The 20,234-nt window shown below is 38.8% G+C and overlaps 1 protein-coding gene across 1 annotated transcript; it reads left to right on the top strand.

Moving 5' to 3' along the window:
* Window positions 1-1,333: 1,333 nt before the first annotated feature.
* On the top strand, window positions 1,334-19,835 carry LOC139138800 (uncharacterized). The gene is made up of 13 exons (XM_070707336.1): window positions 1,334-1,443; window positions 1,889-1,989; window positions 3,511-3,555; window positions 6,927-7,031; window positions 7,619-7,729; window positions 8,828-8,938; window positions 12,000-12,111; window positions 12,924-13,057; window positions 15,160-15,355; window positions 15,626-15,754; window positions 16,733-16,943; window positions 18,652-18,767; window positions 19,693-19,835. Exons 1-13 carry the CDS (start codon window positions 1,398-1,400, stop codon window positions 19,818-19,820), a joined length of 1,545 nt encoding a protein of 514 aa, XP_070563437.1. The 5' UTR covers window positions 1,334-1,397; the 3' UTR covers window positions 19,821-19,835.
* Window positions 19,836-20,234: the final 399 nt, after the last annotated feature.

Here is a 20,234-nt window from a genome sequence, read left to right on the forward strand (position 1 = left end):
GTTGATAAAACTAGAAACTTGCTGTGTACATTGAAGATACAATGATACAACATCATTCAAAGTCATTTACCATTTTTACTCAAGGCAATCCCCAATTTGCAAATTAATTAACTTCCTAATTGGGGATATATATCTAAATGATTTGAAAAAAGTTGATGAAACATGCTATGTACATTGAAGATACCATGAAATAACATTATTCAAAATCACTAATAGTATTTTTACTTTAGATAATTCCTAATTTGCATATCTAATGAGCTTTCACAGTTTTGCATATTTAGCTTGAAGGACTTGACCAAAGGCAATTACACTTGCTATATAATGTGATGCGACCATGACAACTATCAAAGAAATTTCATATTTTTATTTCAGCTAACTAAATGTTTGTATACCTAAAGATTTAAGAATTAATCTGGGTGAATATTGTTTATGATGTTGATCATTACAGTTTCAATAAGGTTGAAAACTTGTGGCATAAGTTTAATTTACACACAACTGCAATATATAATGAAAAACGTGAGCATTTTCTGTACACATCTGGTTTAGACACATACACCCACAGACACCGAAAAAATCTGCCGATTTCAAAATAAGGCCAGTTTTATTTTGAAGGGGATTTCAAAATTATAACAAGTCAGAACGGGAGCATTTGGCCTCGTTTTAGCTTGTTAGAGGAGGGCATTTGAAAAAATCAGAGAACATTTTTTAGATTCAACCCCCCACCCGCGCTCCAGAGGTGTTTGTCAATGCAGCCTTGTCAAATCAATTGTTGACCAGGGAAGCTGGTTCGTAAGAAATGTTCGGACATAAGCTAATCATAGTTACAGTAATCCAACCAGCACTTCTGCTTGCGATTGCTTTGATTGTTTATTTGTTGTCGATGCTAATAGGGATCTCGTGTCAGGCTACTAGAGAGATCTACACAAAAGGACCCCTCGCCAAGAGGCTCTCATTTGAACGTAGCTCATCATTGTCGCAGCAATTCCGTTATACCCTATGACTTTTATGGTGATACACCTTAACCTCTGAATCATCTTGCATGCAAAGTTTGAACAATGGTGGGTACAGTCTTGGGGATTTCCCAGCTTGTGAATGACACAAATGTCGCTTTCTATGTATTCAAGGCTCGTCATATGTTGACCCAGTTGCAGTGCCTAACTGCAGAGGACAAGTTCAAAATTCGCTTTGCCAACTTAAAATTATAAAGGGAGGAGACCTCAAGTTTACACCGTGGCGAAGAGCACAAATCCAGCACGATGTAAACTGTAATACTCTGACACGCTTTCACTTCCGCCTCTTCTCTACATTGTAAGATCTGATGTTCATCTGACGACACATTACACGCATGCGCAGTACCTTGCCCCGACTTCAAGCCAAGCTGCAGTCAAAGTGCCATAATGCTGCGAAATATCATGGGACTGTTATTCTTACTGCTTATTATTGGTAAGTTTGACTGGAATTTTGTCTTTAGATAATACTAACCGATTCCTACCATGTTTAGTGAGACTGCAATTTTGCTTTGTAAGCTATTTTTGTGTGTGCGTTTTGAGGAAAAGAGGAACTAAAGCATCGAAAAAGGACCTTAGTTGCATGTATTCAGAACGGCTAACCACAAAAGACCGAGGATTTTCCTCGTTTAGTCTCTTGAACAAACTTCATTCCTCTTTCCTCGTTGACAGTATTTACAACGTTCCATAGAAACATGTCACGTGGCATTTACATCGCTTCTTCAGCTTTTCCCAGGCATTTACATTTAGATTATAATTAGCTGGATGTATCAATCCTTATCGGCAACAGATCTGTTCAAGGTTTTCTAAGATGCGATACTGGTCCGTTGTTAAAAGTGTCGAGATACTCATTTCCAAAACTATTTATGCTATAATTCTAGATTTCAAGATAACATGCGAATTCAGAGGAAACCATACTGATTCAAATGTTGTTGCCGATTATTCAAAGTCCCAATGCTCATTTGAAGTCGTTGTTCCCGAGGTAAGGTCTGCGAGGCGCAAAATGTAAAATAATTAATTTACACGTTCATGCTTATTTCAGATATAGACCAGATGGAAAATGTATGTAGAGAGGAATTTTGAATACATACATACATACATACATACATACATACATACATACATACATACATACATACATACATACATACATACATACATACATACATACATACATACATACATACATACATACACACATACATACATACATACATACGTACATACGTACGTATGTATGTATGTATGTATGTATGTATGTATGTATGTATGTATGTATGTATGTATGTATGTATATATATATGTATGTATGTATGTATGTATGTATGTATGTATGTATGTATGTATGTATGTATGTATGTATGTATGTATGTATGTATGTATGTATGTATGTATGTATGTATGTATGTATGTATGTATGTATGTATGTATGTATGTATGTATGTATGTATGTATGTATGTATGTATGTATGTATAGTATTTTACACTCTGCTTTATTCATTTTCCATCTATCTCTGAAATAAGCGTGATTGTGTAAATTATTTTTTTACATTTGGTGCCTCGTAAAGGTCTGCGTATGATGGTAAACGGATCGAGTGATTTAAACATGAACTGGTTTTCTTTTTCATCATTCCAAGCACGTATACAACCCGCTTGCTTTGTAAGTAATGCACAATGTAACTCAATTGTTCATAAGAGGTCTTGCGAAAGGGACAACAGCAGCGTTTCATATGGGCTTTGTCAAACAATCAGAAAGTGAGGAATGGTCCTGCAATCGGAATAACACCGATCATGCATCTTCCTGATAGTATACATAGCCATACATTTCATCATCAATAAACTAAAATCCCCTCCCCCCGTAAACGTGGTAAGAGGAGCGCAATCCCCTTGCCTTATCCTTCCCGATGAATGTATACAAAGCGCAGCTTTCTTCCTGATGTTTTTAGCGAGGTGAATAGTTAACATAGGTCGTGACTTCAAATTGGATCCGATCGATATTACTATCTCAAAAGAAAAATATTGTCATTTTTTTATAATTGTACATTTTGTAGGCACTAGAAAGGAGACGAAAATACGATTAGAAAGATTGTTTTCCGGTCGTACAATTTTGTCTAAGATATATCATATACTATACACCACTCCCTTTGATTTCATGCATCTGATATTTCCATCAGCGTTCAGATCAGTGATTGCAATACTGAAGTATTTATCGGCTATTTTACGGTACCACCCTACAACTAATTCATTTCACTCTCTACAAGAAAACGTTTTTGACGAAAACTTTCTTATGATGTAAAATAATGCATTTTACAGTTCTGTAAAATTGTTTAAATCTTTCCTTTCCAAATTTGATAATCACGCTCATTGTTAATGCTGTCCTGTTTCTTTCAGTCAAACCCCGTTACTTTCCATTCATGCCACCTTGCTCCATTTAAGACGACTGTAATTCTGGTGCGTAGATATCCTGTTACCATATCTTACATTTGATTAAATTTGGTTCCAGAACACTCCTGTTGGTGAAATCATCTTTACCCTTCCCCATTGTCAGGTGAGAAAAATCATCATTAGTAATAAGACATAGAGCTAAATTCGTTTATCACATGCACAAGCCAAGTTTGTCGTCTCCGAACAAAAAATACGGGATTTATTCTCAGGTCGTTCTACGTCACGACAACCCGCGTCTATGTCATCAATTTTGGTCTGTCGGAACTTTTTTTGCGTCGATCTTCGGTGTGCTCGTCAATGTAAACAAACAACATCGCGGCCGGTATTTCTCCCACGATCAAAATGTGTCTGACGTGAAAATATCGTAAACAATAGTCATGATTTAGAGTCTGACAAAATACATCCAATAGGTAAATTTTGAGTCCTTGTGCTTTAGTTTTTTCGCCAATATGGGGGTTCGTATTCGTATAGACCCCGTCGAAGCCTGAACTTTCGACGCCCTGTGTGCTTTCATGCGGTAGACATGATACCGTTTCCACTGCAACAAGGGGTCAAGTGCGGTGTCCTGGCCTCCAACAGTCATGTAATGAAATCGATATTTTCATAGACTACGACAATAATAATGCGAGCAATGAAAGCACAATAATGTACCGCCTGTATATTCCTAAGGAATTACGTGAATTATTTGCGGAAACAACGAATTCAAAGCTGGTCCCGTTACCGTGGGTTCCATAAGCATTGAACCAGGGTCAGGCGCGACGTTACACAGTGTTCGCGCCGCCGAGATTCAGTCGATTTTTGTTCCCGAAAAATAGCGTATCTTTGTCTGCGGTAAATTTCTAAGACTATGCTATATTTGAAATGGTGTATAACTTTGCGGAAGGTACGTGTAGACCGAGAGGTGGTCTGATATTTGCTTCATACACGAACGTGAACGCCGTATTCCTCGCTCACGCGACGGACGACTACCGACTTGAAATGATCGACAACTTGCCCACGGCGTATTGATATTATTCGTAAAGTAGTTCAAAAGTTTAAATGTGGAATCGCCATCGAAAAGTTTTTTACTTTGCAAAAAATAACGAATTCTTGGCTTGTGCATGTGATAAGTATATTATTCCCTAATATTTTTCTTCATTCAGCTGGGGGAAATACAATTGACGTAATGACCGTGTCACCACGAGTCGCAGACGAGTGGTGACACGGTCATTACGTCACTCGTATTTCCCCCAGCTGAACGAAGAAAAATATTAGGGAATAATATCTACATATACAGGATATGCATTCGTTTTTGTCCTGTGAACTGAAAATAAGAACAATGCACACTTTGATCTGCTGAGCAAATGACTTCTTCACATTTGCATTGTTTTTGTAATGAATAACAACGATACAATAACGCGGGTCCACAGGAAATTGAGTGTAAAACTGCCCATAGGCCCTTGACATCTAACGCAGTTGCCATGGATTGCCTTTGTCATACTCCTAACACCCTCTGAACAAGTGATTTCGATATAAACAGTCTATTTGTGACCTTACACTTACCTGGAATGTAACAAAATCGACTTGATAAAGTAAGTTTTCAGGGAAGTAAACATCGTCGTATCTCACTTATTGAAGACGCCAATTTGTACCGGAGACCAACTTTGATAAGCCCCTATCAATTTTCCTCGCAATCTTCCAATATCCCTAGGGAAACACCCAAGTACTTTGGTCAGTGTTAAAGATAAACATTCACTGCGGCCTGCTTTGTTGTCTCCATGGCAATGTTTCAAGTTCAAGTTGAGTTCCACGGTAAAATTAGAAAGATTCACACGGAATAACTGAGTTACAGCCAGTAAATGTTGTTGTACTGAGCGGGGCCCTGATTTGACTCTTGGCCGACGGTGAACTTCTACTCATGGAAATGCCCGGTTCTCTGGTATTTCATTATGACATCGTTCACATTGCCGAGCATGCGATGCATTTCTGCGGCGATACTGGTTTGGGAACGGCTGTCAACCATTTTTCTATGATGCTCTTTCTCGCCTGCAAATCCATTGTAAGGCAAATCGACGTCGACAGAGAAAAAATATTCTCACGATTTTATGAACTGGCATGCCTTGCAGGCCCTAATACACAGTGATACTGATCGACAACCATGGATAAAAGACAGTAACACTCAGCCACGATTTCCGAGATTAACTGACACAGTGTTTTATATCGTTCTTTCAAATCAAACTTACAATCTCTGGATACAGAAATGGCATTTTGGTGAAATTTCAGCATAAACAAAATCCCAAAACTTGACATGAGGACGTCATGTATGCTGCCGATCAACAGCATAGTGCACATGTTAACTGACATGCATTGACTCATGGACTGTAGAGTGTATAGAAACTGTCTTTGATGGACTGCACGGAAAAGCAGTCTGTATCTTGGGAAAACAACACCATAGCAGTGAAAATTGCAATAGTCACCAGTAAAACTCTTCACAGATGAAAGGATAATTGCTTCAGACAAAGAAACTTCATGTTCAGAGGATGAAAACTAACATCGTGGTCCGTGAATGAAAATAAACAATGGCCGACTTGACTGTGTAATGAACTATTCTATTTAGGTGATGGGGTGGGCAGGGTCAAGAAATCAAAAAAGTACTTGGAAAACGTTTCATTTTCCTAATGATACTGTCTCGGGAACTCCAGCGTCCCATTGTTTTGTAATATATAACCAGTGTGCCATGAGCTTCGTTGAATACACTGATATCAAACAGCCATAGCTGTAAGCTGGCGTGAAATGGTTTGATCCATGCAGAAGCTTGCATAGGGAGATCGAATGGAGATAGCACAGCAGTGTATTTATGACCAAAGTACTTGGGTGTTTTCCTAGGAATATTGGAGGATTGCGAGGGAAATTGATAGGGGGCTTATCAAATACGGCTAGTTTTCAATCGGGTTCAAACCCACAACATACGGCATCAGTCGCCTAGCGGAGAGGCCACAGAGAGAACCGCTCGGTTGGTCCCTGGTACAAATTGGCGTCTCCAATAATTTGACTTACGGATTGCAAGTGATATTCTTGTAATCCGATGTTAGGGAGTATAGACATCTTCTATAAAACGAAGGGAACGTATCGTATAGGCATGACTCAGTGTAGTTGACGGCGATAACATATATTCGTAGCACATCAGCTCAAACTCAGAATGGGTTGCAAAATGTCTTTAAAATGTCTTAAAAACAAACGACTTTTGTTAATTTCTACACGAGACACCAATCATTTCAGAATCAAATATGGACTCTTTGTATCAGAATAAGAACACATGTAACAGAGACAATATCATGCCACTTTAACCGTCAACGAGACCTTGAACAGTTATGTGGTATTATCTGAGGAGTGGAGTTGCCATCAAGCACTTGTAGACCTGAAGTTTTTTGTTTATATCGTAGATATAGTAACGTATTAGGTATATTCAAATTTGTTTTTTTTAAATTCATTCAGAGCAACGAAACAACTAATGAAACTTCAAGAAAGCCCATGCCTACAGAGACATCAACTCCAACTCGTCTTACGTTTAAAAATGTATCAATAATGGATGGAAACAAGGTGAGTAAATTTTATCTCACTTATAATTTTACCTAAGTATAACTACACATATACACCTCTTTAACTCACACACACACACATACATACATACATACATACATACATACATACATACATACATACATACATACATACATACATACATACATACATACATACATACATACATACATACATACATACATACATACATACATACATACATACATACATACATACATACATACATACATACATACATACATACATACATACATACATACATACATACATACATACATACAGGCGGGTAGACAGACAGACAGACAGACATAAAAATGCACGCATGGATGAATGCGCACATATACACAATGTCACAAAAATAATATTTGTGTTCTGTTGCCGATAGTTTGGTAACAACGAATATATTTAATTACTTGGGTGAACTCACAGGTATCTTGCTAGCACGGAAAAAATTTTACCAAATATCAAGAATGAAGAAAGAGTGACATAAAACAAACAGACAGAAACAGCGCATAATATGTGTCCTTCGTCACTTCCTAGTATCATTTGTTAACCAACGGCAGCTACTTGTTCTGTCATTATAGAATGAGCGATTCAAGGTGGCCTCGGACACGGGTGATATTTCCGTCGCGGGATACCTTGACAGTAATATAGATGGAAAATACATCCTAACCATCCTAATTGAGACAGTTCAGGTGAGTTACTGTCTGAGTTCATTAAAATCTGAGCTTACATTTCCCTGCTTTCAAGAATTACCCACGACCACATCAAAATTAGGCTGGGCTCCTGAATCAGAACGAAGGTTCTAAACGCTTTCATGGCCGATAATGGTATATCTTTTATAACTTTTATAATTTTTGAAGATCATACTCTTGTACAGCAATGCTTTGCACATATGGCTACGTGGGTTTTTGTTCGGTGGCACCGTAGTAGTGTACCCGTATTCATGCCAACGTGTGCCCTTTTCGGTACAGTTTTGCGCTTTCCATGATTTTGTTACAAAATATCTGGGAAACGTTACAAGAGTTAATTTCGTCATATGGCCACCACAAATCATGGTATCATTGCATTTTTTAATAAATTGACTGACTTGCCAAGGTAGAATATTTTGTAGAAGCTTCCGCTTTGGAAACCATAGCTAAGTCATTGCTGGTGCTGCTAATGATGCTGTGGAACCTATGGAATACTCAGATGTCTAGGTACTTGCTGGGACAGTGCCCAAGCTTTTTCCCCTAATGATGAACAGAAAATCAAAAATTTATTACTCATAATTTCACAACCCACCAGTACAGCTCGCTTGCAGTCCGAAAGTTTGCTGAGCAGTGCACCGTACATATACAAGCTGCTGTACATGACGTGCAGTCACACATGAAGAAAATACATCCATGATCCATGTGCACTTCTCTATTGCGCATGTACGATAACCCTTGACACAATTAAATAAGTTTTTACACTAGTTTGCAAGATTTTCGACAAGATGCACATTGAATAGCTAATATGTTGATATTAAAGGTACACAATCACAGTAAATTTGCATATTCCATATATGGTAAAGGGCGGGGCTTAGCGTACTACACCGTAACACCTGTAGCTGTCAGTCCTCCATATTGGATACGTCAAGAACATGCACACGACGCTGCTAAGTATGCCATGGCTGGTCGTGTGGAGGCGCCCTTTTTAAAAAGTTGCCACCCGCGTAAAATCTGCTATTGGCTATTAAAAAACAGGTGACCGAATACCTTTCATATACCCCGTTTACTTTTTCACTTATACCTATGCCACGGAATGATCAGAACACAAGCCAGTCGCTGTGCACTGTAACAATAATACTTGAAGAAGTCGACGGATGGCCACCATATTACAATGAAACGTGTGAGATGCCGACGAGAGGGCTGCGAAAAGTGGTAAGCATTCTCAAATCTTTCATCTTAGTGTTCCAAGACAAGAAATTTGACCTTTTTAATCTAACAATTCTCTAACAGTTAATAAGCTCAGAACCCCCGTAATGTATACATTTTCTGAAAGCCTAGATATACGGAAACATTTTGGTAACCACAGTGTCACCATTGTTTACATCACTATCACGTGACAAGGTAATTTGCATAACCTTTCAAAAATCGGTTTTCCCTACGTTTTGTCTCAATACTTCAAAATATCTGACTCAAACTTGCTGGAATGCAAGCTGTCACAACGCTCTTCCAAAGTGTGTCTCAGATTTTTTATATCTTGCTTAATTTTTTTGGAGCACAATTTTAAAGAAATCAACTACGATTAAATTCACTGCTCTGGAAGTTTTTCTGGCATAAAAACTGTTTAAGAAGGTTTAAAAAAATTCTGAGACACACTTTTGAAGATCCTTAGGACAGCTTGCGCTCACACAAATTTCAGCCACATATCTCAAAGCATTGAAACAAAACATAGGGAAAACCGATTTTTGAAAGGTTATGCAAATTACCTGTCACGTGATAGCTATGTCAACAATGGTGACACTATGGTACTCAAAATGTTCCCCTATATCTACGCTTTCTGAAAATATATAATTTACGGGGGTTCTGAGCTTATTAAACACTAGAGAATTGTTAGTTTAAAATGGTCAATTTCTTGTCTTGGAACCTTAAAAGAATGCAATATAATTTAAGTATCATTTTGCCAAATCTGCTCCTCCCAGCTGTTCAAGCGGACGATGAATAAGCTTATGTGACTAAAATAAATGTGAAATGAGTCTGTAATAACCTCAATTGTTGACTTATCGATGAGTTCTGAAATCGATGTGAATAATTTGTGATCATGTAGAAAATTCCCTGAACAAATTCCAATGCCTCTTGGGAGTGAGTGTTACCTTTAGACATACAAAAAACAAACATCGTATAGAACTACATACTCATGTGATACTGAATATACCATCTCTTCTACGGAAGCCTATCTTTGTGGCATGACAGGTTGTTATATATCCAATTCTGAATCACCAAATAAGTGTTTTGCCATAAAGAACCTATCTCCACTGTATATGTTCCTCCCACACCTTGTATTATCTGTAAACATTCCAGAAGTATGGGACTGTAAATTGCACGGAGAAGGCTATGAGTACATGTCTGAAAGAGGAGTGTATTGAAAACAGAATTGAAGTTCTATTTAACTATTTCTTCATATATTATGCAGTCCTTTCAGAGGTAACCAACTGGACGTTCTTTTAAGTCATAGTATCGTAAGAGACCTATTGTTCTACAATAGATGTCAATATTTTATGTTCAAAGGATTTTTTTAAAAATAAGTTTGGAGGGAGCGTGACATTTGTCCTCACCTGCTGTCTGCTACAATTGAAACCTCACCTTCCAGCAAACTTGAAAACTTCCAAGCTCCCCACATGCATGAGGAAATCCCCTGCTGAAACCGTGCGGCGATGTCGCGCTCATACGACTTTTCTTCCCTCTTTGGCAAAACAAAATGACTACTTGTCACTGATTGGCTAAGCACAATGATAAAGGTATTCAGCCATCTGATAATGTAGATGACTTAACATAACGTAATTTACCAGATGTTAACATTGGCTATGGCCTGATTATGGACCTGTGACCAACACTAATGCATCGCGTTCTCGATTAGGCAAGCGAAAAGGAGGGCAGGCTGATATAGAGATGCGCCTTCAACTTCTGAAGGCATAAAGATGCAGTCCGTAGACTACAGAGGTGGCCTTACGACAGTAGAAGTTCGCTAGGACGCTATAGGGTGGGAATATGTTTTGCGTGAATTTGCATGTCTCCGTGCTCACAGGTTGTCAAGAAGTTTACATGTACCCGGTGGAGCGAAATGGAGGGAAGAATTAAGCTAACATATCTTCTGATGCCTGAGAAAATGCCTTTCCCACTACTTGCCACCTATGGAATTACAATTTTACGGAGAACAGCAAGGAAGAAGTTTCGGAGAGAGTTTCCGAACTCACGCTACATTTGTAACTTGAAAGTAGACCAAGTAAACAACTTACAGAGTGGCCGCCCCTCTCTCTCTCTCTCTCTCTCTCTCTCTCTACGATGCGATGTTCCCGACAAAATATTTGAAGGAATTTGAGAATCGAACAAGATTACTTCTGGTGACACAATATGAAGTTAAATCTTGTCATGCAATCTCTTGGTTATTCCAATGATGTTCTTGTCATTTTTGACAAGCTATAGCAAACATTCTACCATCCGAATGGCACGTCATGCGGTCTACCTCCAACAGATAATCAGCGCGAGTGACAGTGGCATCGCAAAACGACACCTGTTCATATGGCAACTCTCAATTTAAACAAACAAAATGGCCGCCTCTCTCCCTCTATATTACAGTCGTGTGAAATCGACATTGACTTATTTTCGAAGCCGACGCCCGAGAGTAGAGATTGGTAATATGTGTAATAACATATTGCACCATTAAATTGTTCTTTTAACCTAACCTTTTTTACTCCAATGATCATTTTCGGGGTGTTCATCGAGACTAGTAAAAATTGTCGCGCTTGATGTTGACGTCTGTGGCAAGGCTTCGTATTGTTTACCAATGAAGCATGCATGGATAGTACAGTTTTTCAAAACATATGCGGGTGGCAGAATAAAAGGTACCCCCCGGAATTGAAGGTTTTCCCATCATTTGTTAAATTCGGGGCATGGGTATGTGACGTTGAAACAAAACAGAAACAGGCCATATCGGGTAACCTCTCTCTCTCTCTCTCTCTCTCTCTCTCTCCTCTCTCTCTCTCTCTCTCTCTCTCTCTCTCTCTCTACAAAACAGAAACAGGCCATATCGGGTAACCTCTCTCTCTCTCTCTCTCTCTCTCTCTCTCTCTCTCTCTCTCTCTCCTCTCTCTCTCTCTCTCTCTCTCTCTCTCTCTCTCTCTCTCTACTCTCTCTCTCTTCTCTCTCTCTCTCTCTCTCTCTCTCTCTCTCTCTCTCATAACAGATCATATAATTAATGATTTGTTTTTGTTTTTACCAGGAAATACCTACATTTATTGCCTTCTTTTATGGGCATTCAAAGGTGCCGTTAGAGGTCGTAATACCGCATTTTTATGAGGGGAAATTCAAGGGAGACATCAATAATGATCAATGTAAGTTTTTACAATATTGCAACTTTTCAAATGCGGACTGAAGCAATAAGAATACAAATTGATTATAGCACCGTATGCTCCTTGTAAATATTCACATAGTTATAGAGGTTTGATGCATTGGAGATTAAATGAATTTAGTCAATCTGCAACAGTGACTTCTACTCATTTAGCAAAATAGTGCAGACTTGCCTCAAGTCTGTTGGCTGATCGATATCATAACAATACGATGCATATGGTGAGTTGATCGTGGTGAACCTACATTGGAGCGTATGCCCGAGAAATGAACGCCAAGCGATTGGTAGGCTAGCCTGAAGGCTGTGAAATTAAGGCATATACGCTAAATCAATGAGTCAATAAAAGATTGGAATCAGCAGTCATTGTGCAACACGCCACAGTCCACAGCACCAAATAACGATAAAAAAATTTTGCTGTGTGAATTATCGGAAATGGCAGAGAGGAAAAACATGGCAGAAAAGTCAAGTCATGTGACTGGAAAAAGTTTGTACTCACCGGTCGAAAGGGGATTCGTTGGCGTCCAAAAGAATCTTATAACTACCGCCGAGAGAGAATTCAAAATGCGTCCTTTCACAAGTTTATGTAAGTAAGGAAAAGTAGTTCTATTTGTCGACTTGCAATGTGAGTGTTAACATCATTTAACAAAATATCGCAGATAACAAGATTTTGCAAACCCCCTTGTTTAGCAGAGTCAGATGAGTAAGGTCATTACAACACCTAATATAGCAAACTGTGTAGCAAAGTGCTATAATCATTTTTGTTTTGTTTTTTTTGTTTTTTGTTATTTTTATTTTTAGGTAAGCTGACTATGTATTTCCCCGTCCATGTCTGGTATTCGTCCTTAAATCTCGACCTTAGAGGATCTGATTACGAATTGAAGGCATTAGGCGTTGGCGACCTTGAAGTAGCGTTCAGCCTTTATCATGAAAAGGTATTCTTGTTATCATACGTTCTGATGTATGTTTGAATTACTTCATAGCCTGAAAAGAATCATCAGTTTGTTATGCATGCTTGCAACTAAGATGAAGTACGTGATTTGAATTTTGAGAATTACAAAATATTTTAAGTCAGCTACAGCAAAGATTACCACGGTACGTGAAAGTTCCCATGATGCAATGCGATTTGTACACACGGAGATCGGCCTGTCCGTTACACATGCGGTATCCCCATTGCGCGTATGCACCCATAGAAACACGATACATTAGTTGAGTACATGCAGCTACAGTCATCAGCGCGTTGCGAGCGCCTCGAAAATGTTTAGACTGACAGTGGAAAGTTTTTCTTGTATGCACGTATATGTATTTATCATCGGCCAGAGACATGTACGACACGGTTTTTGTGGTTTCAGTAGATATAAGTTATAAGGATGCAACTTTTAGCACAAATGCGGCGATGTCTGATACATTGATAGCATGCATTACCGAGTTACTTGTCAGCTCTGCGGCTGCGCGGTGACAGAAACACATTTCGGCGAACGCAAGATGCACTGAATCGACACCCCTTCCAAACCAGCAAAGCTGTTGACGCCGGTTGTGAACGTTTAATAGACCGCAATTTTCAACAAGTGATCGTGAAAGTTCTGTAAACACTTCAGTATCCTGTGAGCGTGCAGGAACATGTTGATAGCGTACTGCGTAGCGCCTTTGTAGTTTTACGTACGGCCTGGCCAGTGTTGTTTACATCAGCCGGTCCCCGGCAGAAGACCGGCAACCCTATAAACGCGTCGTAACAAAAAGGTTTTGTCAACAGTTGGCAATGCAAAGCCACGTTCCTATCTGTTCTAGTCTCTACAGTTCAAGGACCGTTCAAAAATGAACATTGATTCATATTTCGTGCGATCGAGAAATTACATACCGGTACACAATACACAGATACAGCCATGTCATTTGTATTTGTTTCAGCACCGTGTCTCCTACGATTTTAATCCCGGCACAAGCGAGCGTAAGCCTGAGTACAGTGCATGTGCATACAAAAGCAAAATTATAACATGGCAAACTACATTTTTCATTCCGATGTGACTGTCCGTTTTCAAACTCTATCTCCTCCCTCGATTTCGGGGTCAACATAGGCAAGCAGTATATCGTTGGAATCGTATTTAGTTGCACAATCCAATGTTGATCATTTTTTAACATCCACGTTTGTAATCGAGAAATAGCCAAATTCCATTAAAAATCTCATTTTTCACTAAATAAAAATCTGAGAACATACTTTTGCTCGGAACAAGCATGGCAATGGCGTATGCACTCTTCCAGGCATCATTGATAAAAAACCAGAGAAGAGATAGCTAAAAATATCCCCAAAAAGGCAGAAAAATAAAAACTTAACGACAATTTCCTATGATATGCATCTTTGGATAGAAAAATGCTATAAAGATCCAGAAAAAAACCTGAAAAATGTACGTCTTTCGGGCTATCACATTGACGTAACTGCGAACGAGGATAAAAGTCATGCGTAGGCATTCGACCTCAATATCCAGCTGGGGCTATTTTTGGACAGCTTTAGTCATATTTATAATGGCGCCCTCGGTGGTAAAATGGTGATCTCTGTGTGTACAAATCGAGTTGCATCATGGGATAAACCACGTACTGTGATTACGACGTTCAATAACTTGAGATATATGTTTCCTGTCCATGCAAATATATGCGTTTTTAATTCAAAGTTCTCTCCTCTAAGTATAGTCATCGTTAAAAGGTAGAATGCACCTCAAGGATCGATATTGGGACTCACAAATGTTTACAATATTCTTTTGTCATACCATATAGACTTGCCACATGAGGTATCTAAATTGTGGCAATATATTAAAACACTTTTCGAACTAATTCAGGATAATTGGATTTTAAAATTTTTCAAATTTCTCAAAAGTGTTAGGTGCCATTTAGCTGAATATTGCAATATTGCAAATTACTCATAAAAAAAAACAAAAAAAGAAAAGCAGATGAGATTACATTTGTAGATCAAATCGGCATTACTTCACCATCAAATTATCCCAAATTAGTTCCAATCGTGTTTTTAAATGATATGTTGTCTTTACAGGCACAGTTTCCATCTGATTCCTTGTATGACGAGGAATGGTTCAACCCAATCCACGTGACGCATAGTGGACCGTATGCATTGTTAAAAACAGTGTTCAACAACATCAACACAAAATTACTTTCAGTGCCAATAAAGTGGACATTGCAAGTTAGAAAACAACAAGTATCCTCCGGTGAGGGATGGATAGACTACATAGGTAAGAAAAATCACTATAGTTATAAACTGACAGCAACTTTCATGTCATCTCTTTTCTGTTCGAGCCCTTCATTTTATTCTGTATTTAGAATCATCGAAGCATTTTCAAGCTTAAGTATTTTGTCAATCTCAAGGCCAAAATTTCAAAAATTTTGAAAAATATTGAAATGCATAAAACATTCGGCCATACACGCTAATAACGTTAACTTTGAGGTCAAATCGTAAAATGTAGTAAAAATGATTACACACAATACATTTTATTATTTTTTAGGTTGTCCAGACGGAAAGTATGGCTTTCGCTGCAACAAACCTTGCATTTGCAAAAATGATGCAAGATGCAATGTTTTCAATGGCGCTTGTAAGTGCAAATCCGGATGGCAAGGACCTGCTTGTGATATCCGTAAGTAACACAGACAGAAAGGCCTGCAGACAGACGGACAGATAGGCCAACATACTGACTCTCTCGCTCTTTGTCTCCCTTGTCTGTCTGTCTGTCTGTCTGTCTGTCTGTCTGTATGTATGTTCGAGAACATACCGAGAAGCATCCATCCTCCCATCAACACATACATGCATGTACATATCTACTTAGCAGAGGGCAAGTGCATTTTCAAGAATTATTTGTCTTCTGGTTTTAAACGGTTAAAGAGAAAGGATACTTTATTTGATTGTTTTATAAACATGCGAAAGAAATACACTCTGTTCAGACCAAATTTGGAAAAGTGTCCGGTCACGTGACCGTAGTGTCGTCTGCAACTTTGCAACAATGGCAGGTGTGTAGAACGTAATGTGCGTCCGGAATGAGCGACGAGCCTCTCTCTAAAACAGATTTTCCAACATTTTCCAACATTCCAACAGCGTTTGACTTGAACAGCTCTTCGACAAAAGATTCAAGAGCAATCAAGGATTGTTGCTAGGTATGCTTAGGATATTTTTTGAAAGAAAGTGGTAGCACGTACAAATGTAAGCACTGTGGAAATATCGCCAAGTAAACTTGTCACAGTGACAATGGATTGTTGCGGTGCAAAATATCAAAACACATTAACAACTATAACATAATACAACATGAGCGTGTGGTGTGTTATAAAACACCTATAACCTGGTCTTTATTCGGGCTATAGCGCCCGTTCATTACCCCTCGTGGCCGTGTGTTACCAGAAACACATCGCTATACTCCTCGGCCTACGGCCTCGGGAATAGCAATGTGTTCTGGTAACACACGGCCCCTCGGGGTAATAGACGGGCGCTATAGCCCTCATGACCAGGTAATAGGTGTTTGATATATATATATATATATATATATATATATATATATATATATATATATATATATATATATATATATATATATATTTAGTTTGTCATTTGGTTTTTTATATAGCCACATCTTGCATCGAGATTCATCCCAAACAACAGCAACTTGTGTATGGTTCACTCCTAATTTTAACGTGTACAACTCATAACATCATATTGCCAAGTGAAAACGACGAGTGGAAGTCCAGGATCTCGTGGTCGCTTAATGGTGAATACTTAAATCACCACACTCTAAACTTTACAAAGGATGGATTCAATGTGGAAGAACGTATGCTCGGGTATGTACGTTTGAATTCTACTGATGTAAGACTTAAGCAGGGCCTTTTAGATTAAGTCTTAACTGGTTTATGTAACTACTGTGGGACTCATAACGAAAAAGATGACAGGGCAAGGGATTTTAAGTAATTTTAATTTTTTGCCTTGGATTTCTCCGGTTTGATTTTTAATTTATCAATTCATTCATTAATATTTGTCCATTTATCTGCATGGATCTTTTTAAAACTCATTTACTAATGGTTGTAAGGCCAGGAAGAAAAAATAAATTGTTCATCGGAATCGCCGCTTCTACTTTGGCGTATTTGGAAATTTTTTTTTTTTTGATCGTGGCAAATTCTCACTTCCGCATTACAAATATTTTTAGTACTGCCGCTGGTGGCGCCCTACACATTGTCGGGTTTTTGCGGGCACGGGATTTTGAATAAGACTTCCGACGTAGTTGACCGCCAACACGTTGTTGTGACGTCTGAATTTGGCGAATCACGACGCAAAGTGGGTCGATTTGGCCAGAAATTTCCTCGTTTTGTAAAGGTTAGTACCGGTACATGTCACATCGTGAGTATTAATTTGATCGCCAACATTCGACGTGATGGCCAACAGTTAGTTCCAAAGACGCTATTCAGTGTTTGTCCTGATATTACGTTTGGCGATTTATTCAACAAGATCGTGACAGCAGATGGACGGTGCGTCCGATTGAATGAAAATTGCATCGAAAGTATAAAAATTTACGGCAATGACAAAACACATGGTTGCGCCGATGTTAAAGTACGATCTGAAAGATGACTATATAGGCCTAACTTCACTCCGATCACACAGTACAGTGTTGTTAGACCATCGTGTAAAATGTGTAGAGACAGTGGTAAAGAGGCCAAACATGGGGCCAAGTAAAATGAAAAAACTCAGATGCTAGGTCCCACCAGGACAATATTAAAGGACAATACTGAATTGTTGGATTTCAGTAATTTGCTGTACATTTCAGTTTTATTCTGAGAGAATGTTGAAATTCTTGACCGCGGAGTGACGTCACTTTCACCTATTGCTAGCGAGTGAGGTGAATTGGGATTTGACTATACAGGACAGTGAACAATGCAGAAATTATGTGACAAAGGACAGAACTTAGTGTTTATCATTGACATAATGTTGAAACTTTGAATACTGGTGTAAAGGTTGAGAAATTCACACTTCAATATTTTGTTCTCACGGCAGTGTGACGCAAAAATGACGTAAAATCCGCAAGTTCCCGGATGTCCGCGGTCAAGAATACTCAGAATATGTTGTGCAAACACTAACTGTGAATGTAATGGCCTATGTTATTGTTGGGAAATATAGTATTGAATTCAGTTACCAGTATCAGTGTTTCTTGTCTGAGATATTTCTGGTAAAAAGGGAAACAATTATCTTGCCTTGTCTGCATCTGTGCAAAAATGCCAGAGGACCGCGTTTACCTTCGGCCTAAAAAAAAAAAAAAAAATTTCGCTCGCCGCTCCAGAGACTTGGTCCAAAAAATCCGATGAACAAGATTTTTTTTTCTGTGGCCTAATGATAATATTTTTTCTATACTTTTATCTATTTATACGGTAACTCTCTAATATGATTCTTCAATTCTACATTGGACTAATTATGATAATCTTCAACATTTGCTGCTTGCTTGTCACGTGATACAATCAACTGACTTGACCTTTTCATAACCGCATGCAATTTTTGTCCTAGGATATCTATCCTGCAAACAGAGAGGGGTGTCACTGAGAAGACGGCTGGTCACTATAAATGTGAAGCAACAGATGAATACAACAACTTATTTGTTGCCACTGCAACCGTTACGACAAGTATGTGTCTCATATCCTACAAAACTATTATGAAACATATATTACAGTCTGAGCAGGGACTATATGCCCAAGGGCAGGTAACTAGCTGCCCAAAGTCGGAAGGGCAAACGGTTTACAGCCTTGAAGATGTAAAGTAAAACCACTGTGCCAAGTTAAGCTGTACGAAACACTTGACAAGTCATTCCCTTTTATTTACGTTGTTTGAGATGCACTTGCTAGAAGATATTTGCTTTACTATTGTTGTGACTCGTATACGCATTCAGGCCTTTCAAAGGCATCAAAAAATGGTGATTTTCACATTTTAACTGAAGAATAATTAATAATAACACATGAGAGCGAGGGCAAGATCACGATTTATTGCCTGCCCAAGGTATGGTGGTCATGATCGAAATATTGATGATGCCCTCGCCCGCTCTCATGTGTAATTATTTTTATTACACCGAACAAAATTCTTCGAGTACAGTTCGCCTTTCTGCATGAGTCCGCACCTCAGCGTAAAATGTTGTCAGTGCTAAGTCTAAGGTTGCCGCTGAAAGTTTGCCGATCTCCTCGGTGGCGTATCCAAATTTGTTGCTTGCATAGTCGCTGAACACAGAAATTGCATTCCTTGTTGCTATTTTCGTTCGTTTGCTGTTTACTTGCATCAAAATATCGTCTAACTGTGCCGGTGACAGCTCTGCATGACGTTTCGCAGCCATAGTTGCCGACTGCAAGTAGGCCTACAAGCGAACGACAATTTGTTACGAGCAGAAAGGTTGCACAGTAAGTAAGCTGACGTCATCCATGTAATATCAAATGCAGAGGGCATCATCAAGTTCGCAGAGGGCATCATCACGTTCTTTTACATGTCACGTGAGTCGTGTTTAACCAATGGCAGTGCACGCTGAATGAGTGAGGTGTAATAATCACACCTTATTTTCAACAGAGTGCCCTGAAAATGTTTTCGGACAATACTGCAACATTTCGTGTGACTGTGCACCTGCATGGTCTGCTTCTTGTCATCGATACCGAGGTTGTGTCTGCTATCCAGGCTTCTCTGGGAAACCACTGTGAAATAGGTACGGTAGGAAGCGCTTCTCATTCATTTGCATAGCTAACAGCTCTATAGCTGGCTGCGATTCATCACTGAAGGTTCCGTTGTTAAAATATGCACTTTTAAATAAACTACCGATTATGCTCTGTTATACGTCGAAGATATTGCTTTCACATTTACAAATATCACGTTTTACATTTTTCATACATTCGAAAATTGTCCAACTGATAAGAATCGAGGATATAGCATCCCGACTACGCAAATATGTTTCGTTATTCATTCAGACACAACGCCACCAAGTTTCAAAGAATGCCCGCAAGATATGACGAATTTTGCAAAGGATGACGGGAACTTGAAGGCAACTAACGTGACATGGATAGTACCAACAGTGAAGGACAACTCCGAAAATGTAACTCTATACAGCAACCACACAC

This window comes from Ptychodera flava, chromosome 8 (genome assembly GCF_041260155.1).
Source record: "Ptychodera flava strain L36383 chromosome 8, AS_Pfla_20210202, whole genome shotgun sequence".
NCBI lineage: Eukaryota > Metazoa > Hemichordata > Enteropneusta > Ptychoderidae > Ptychodera > Ptychodera flava.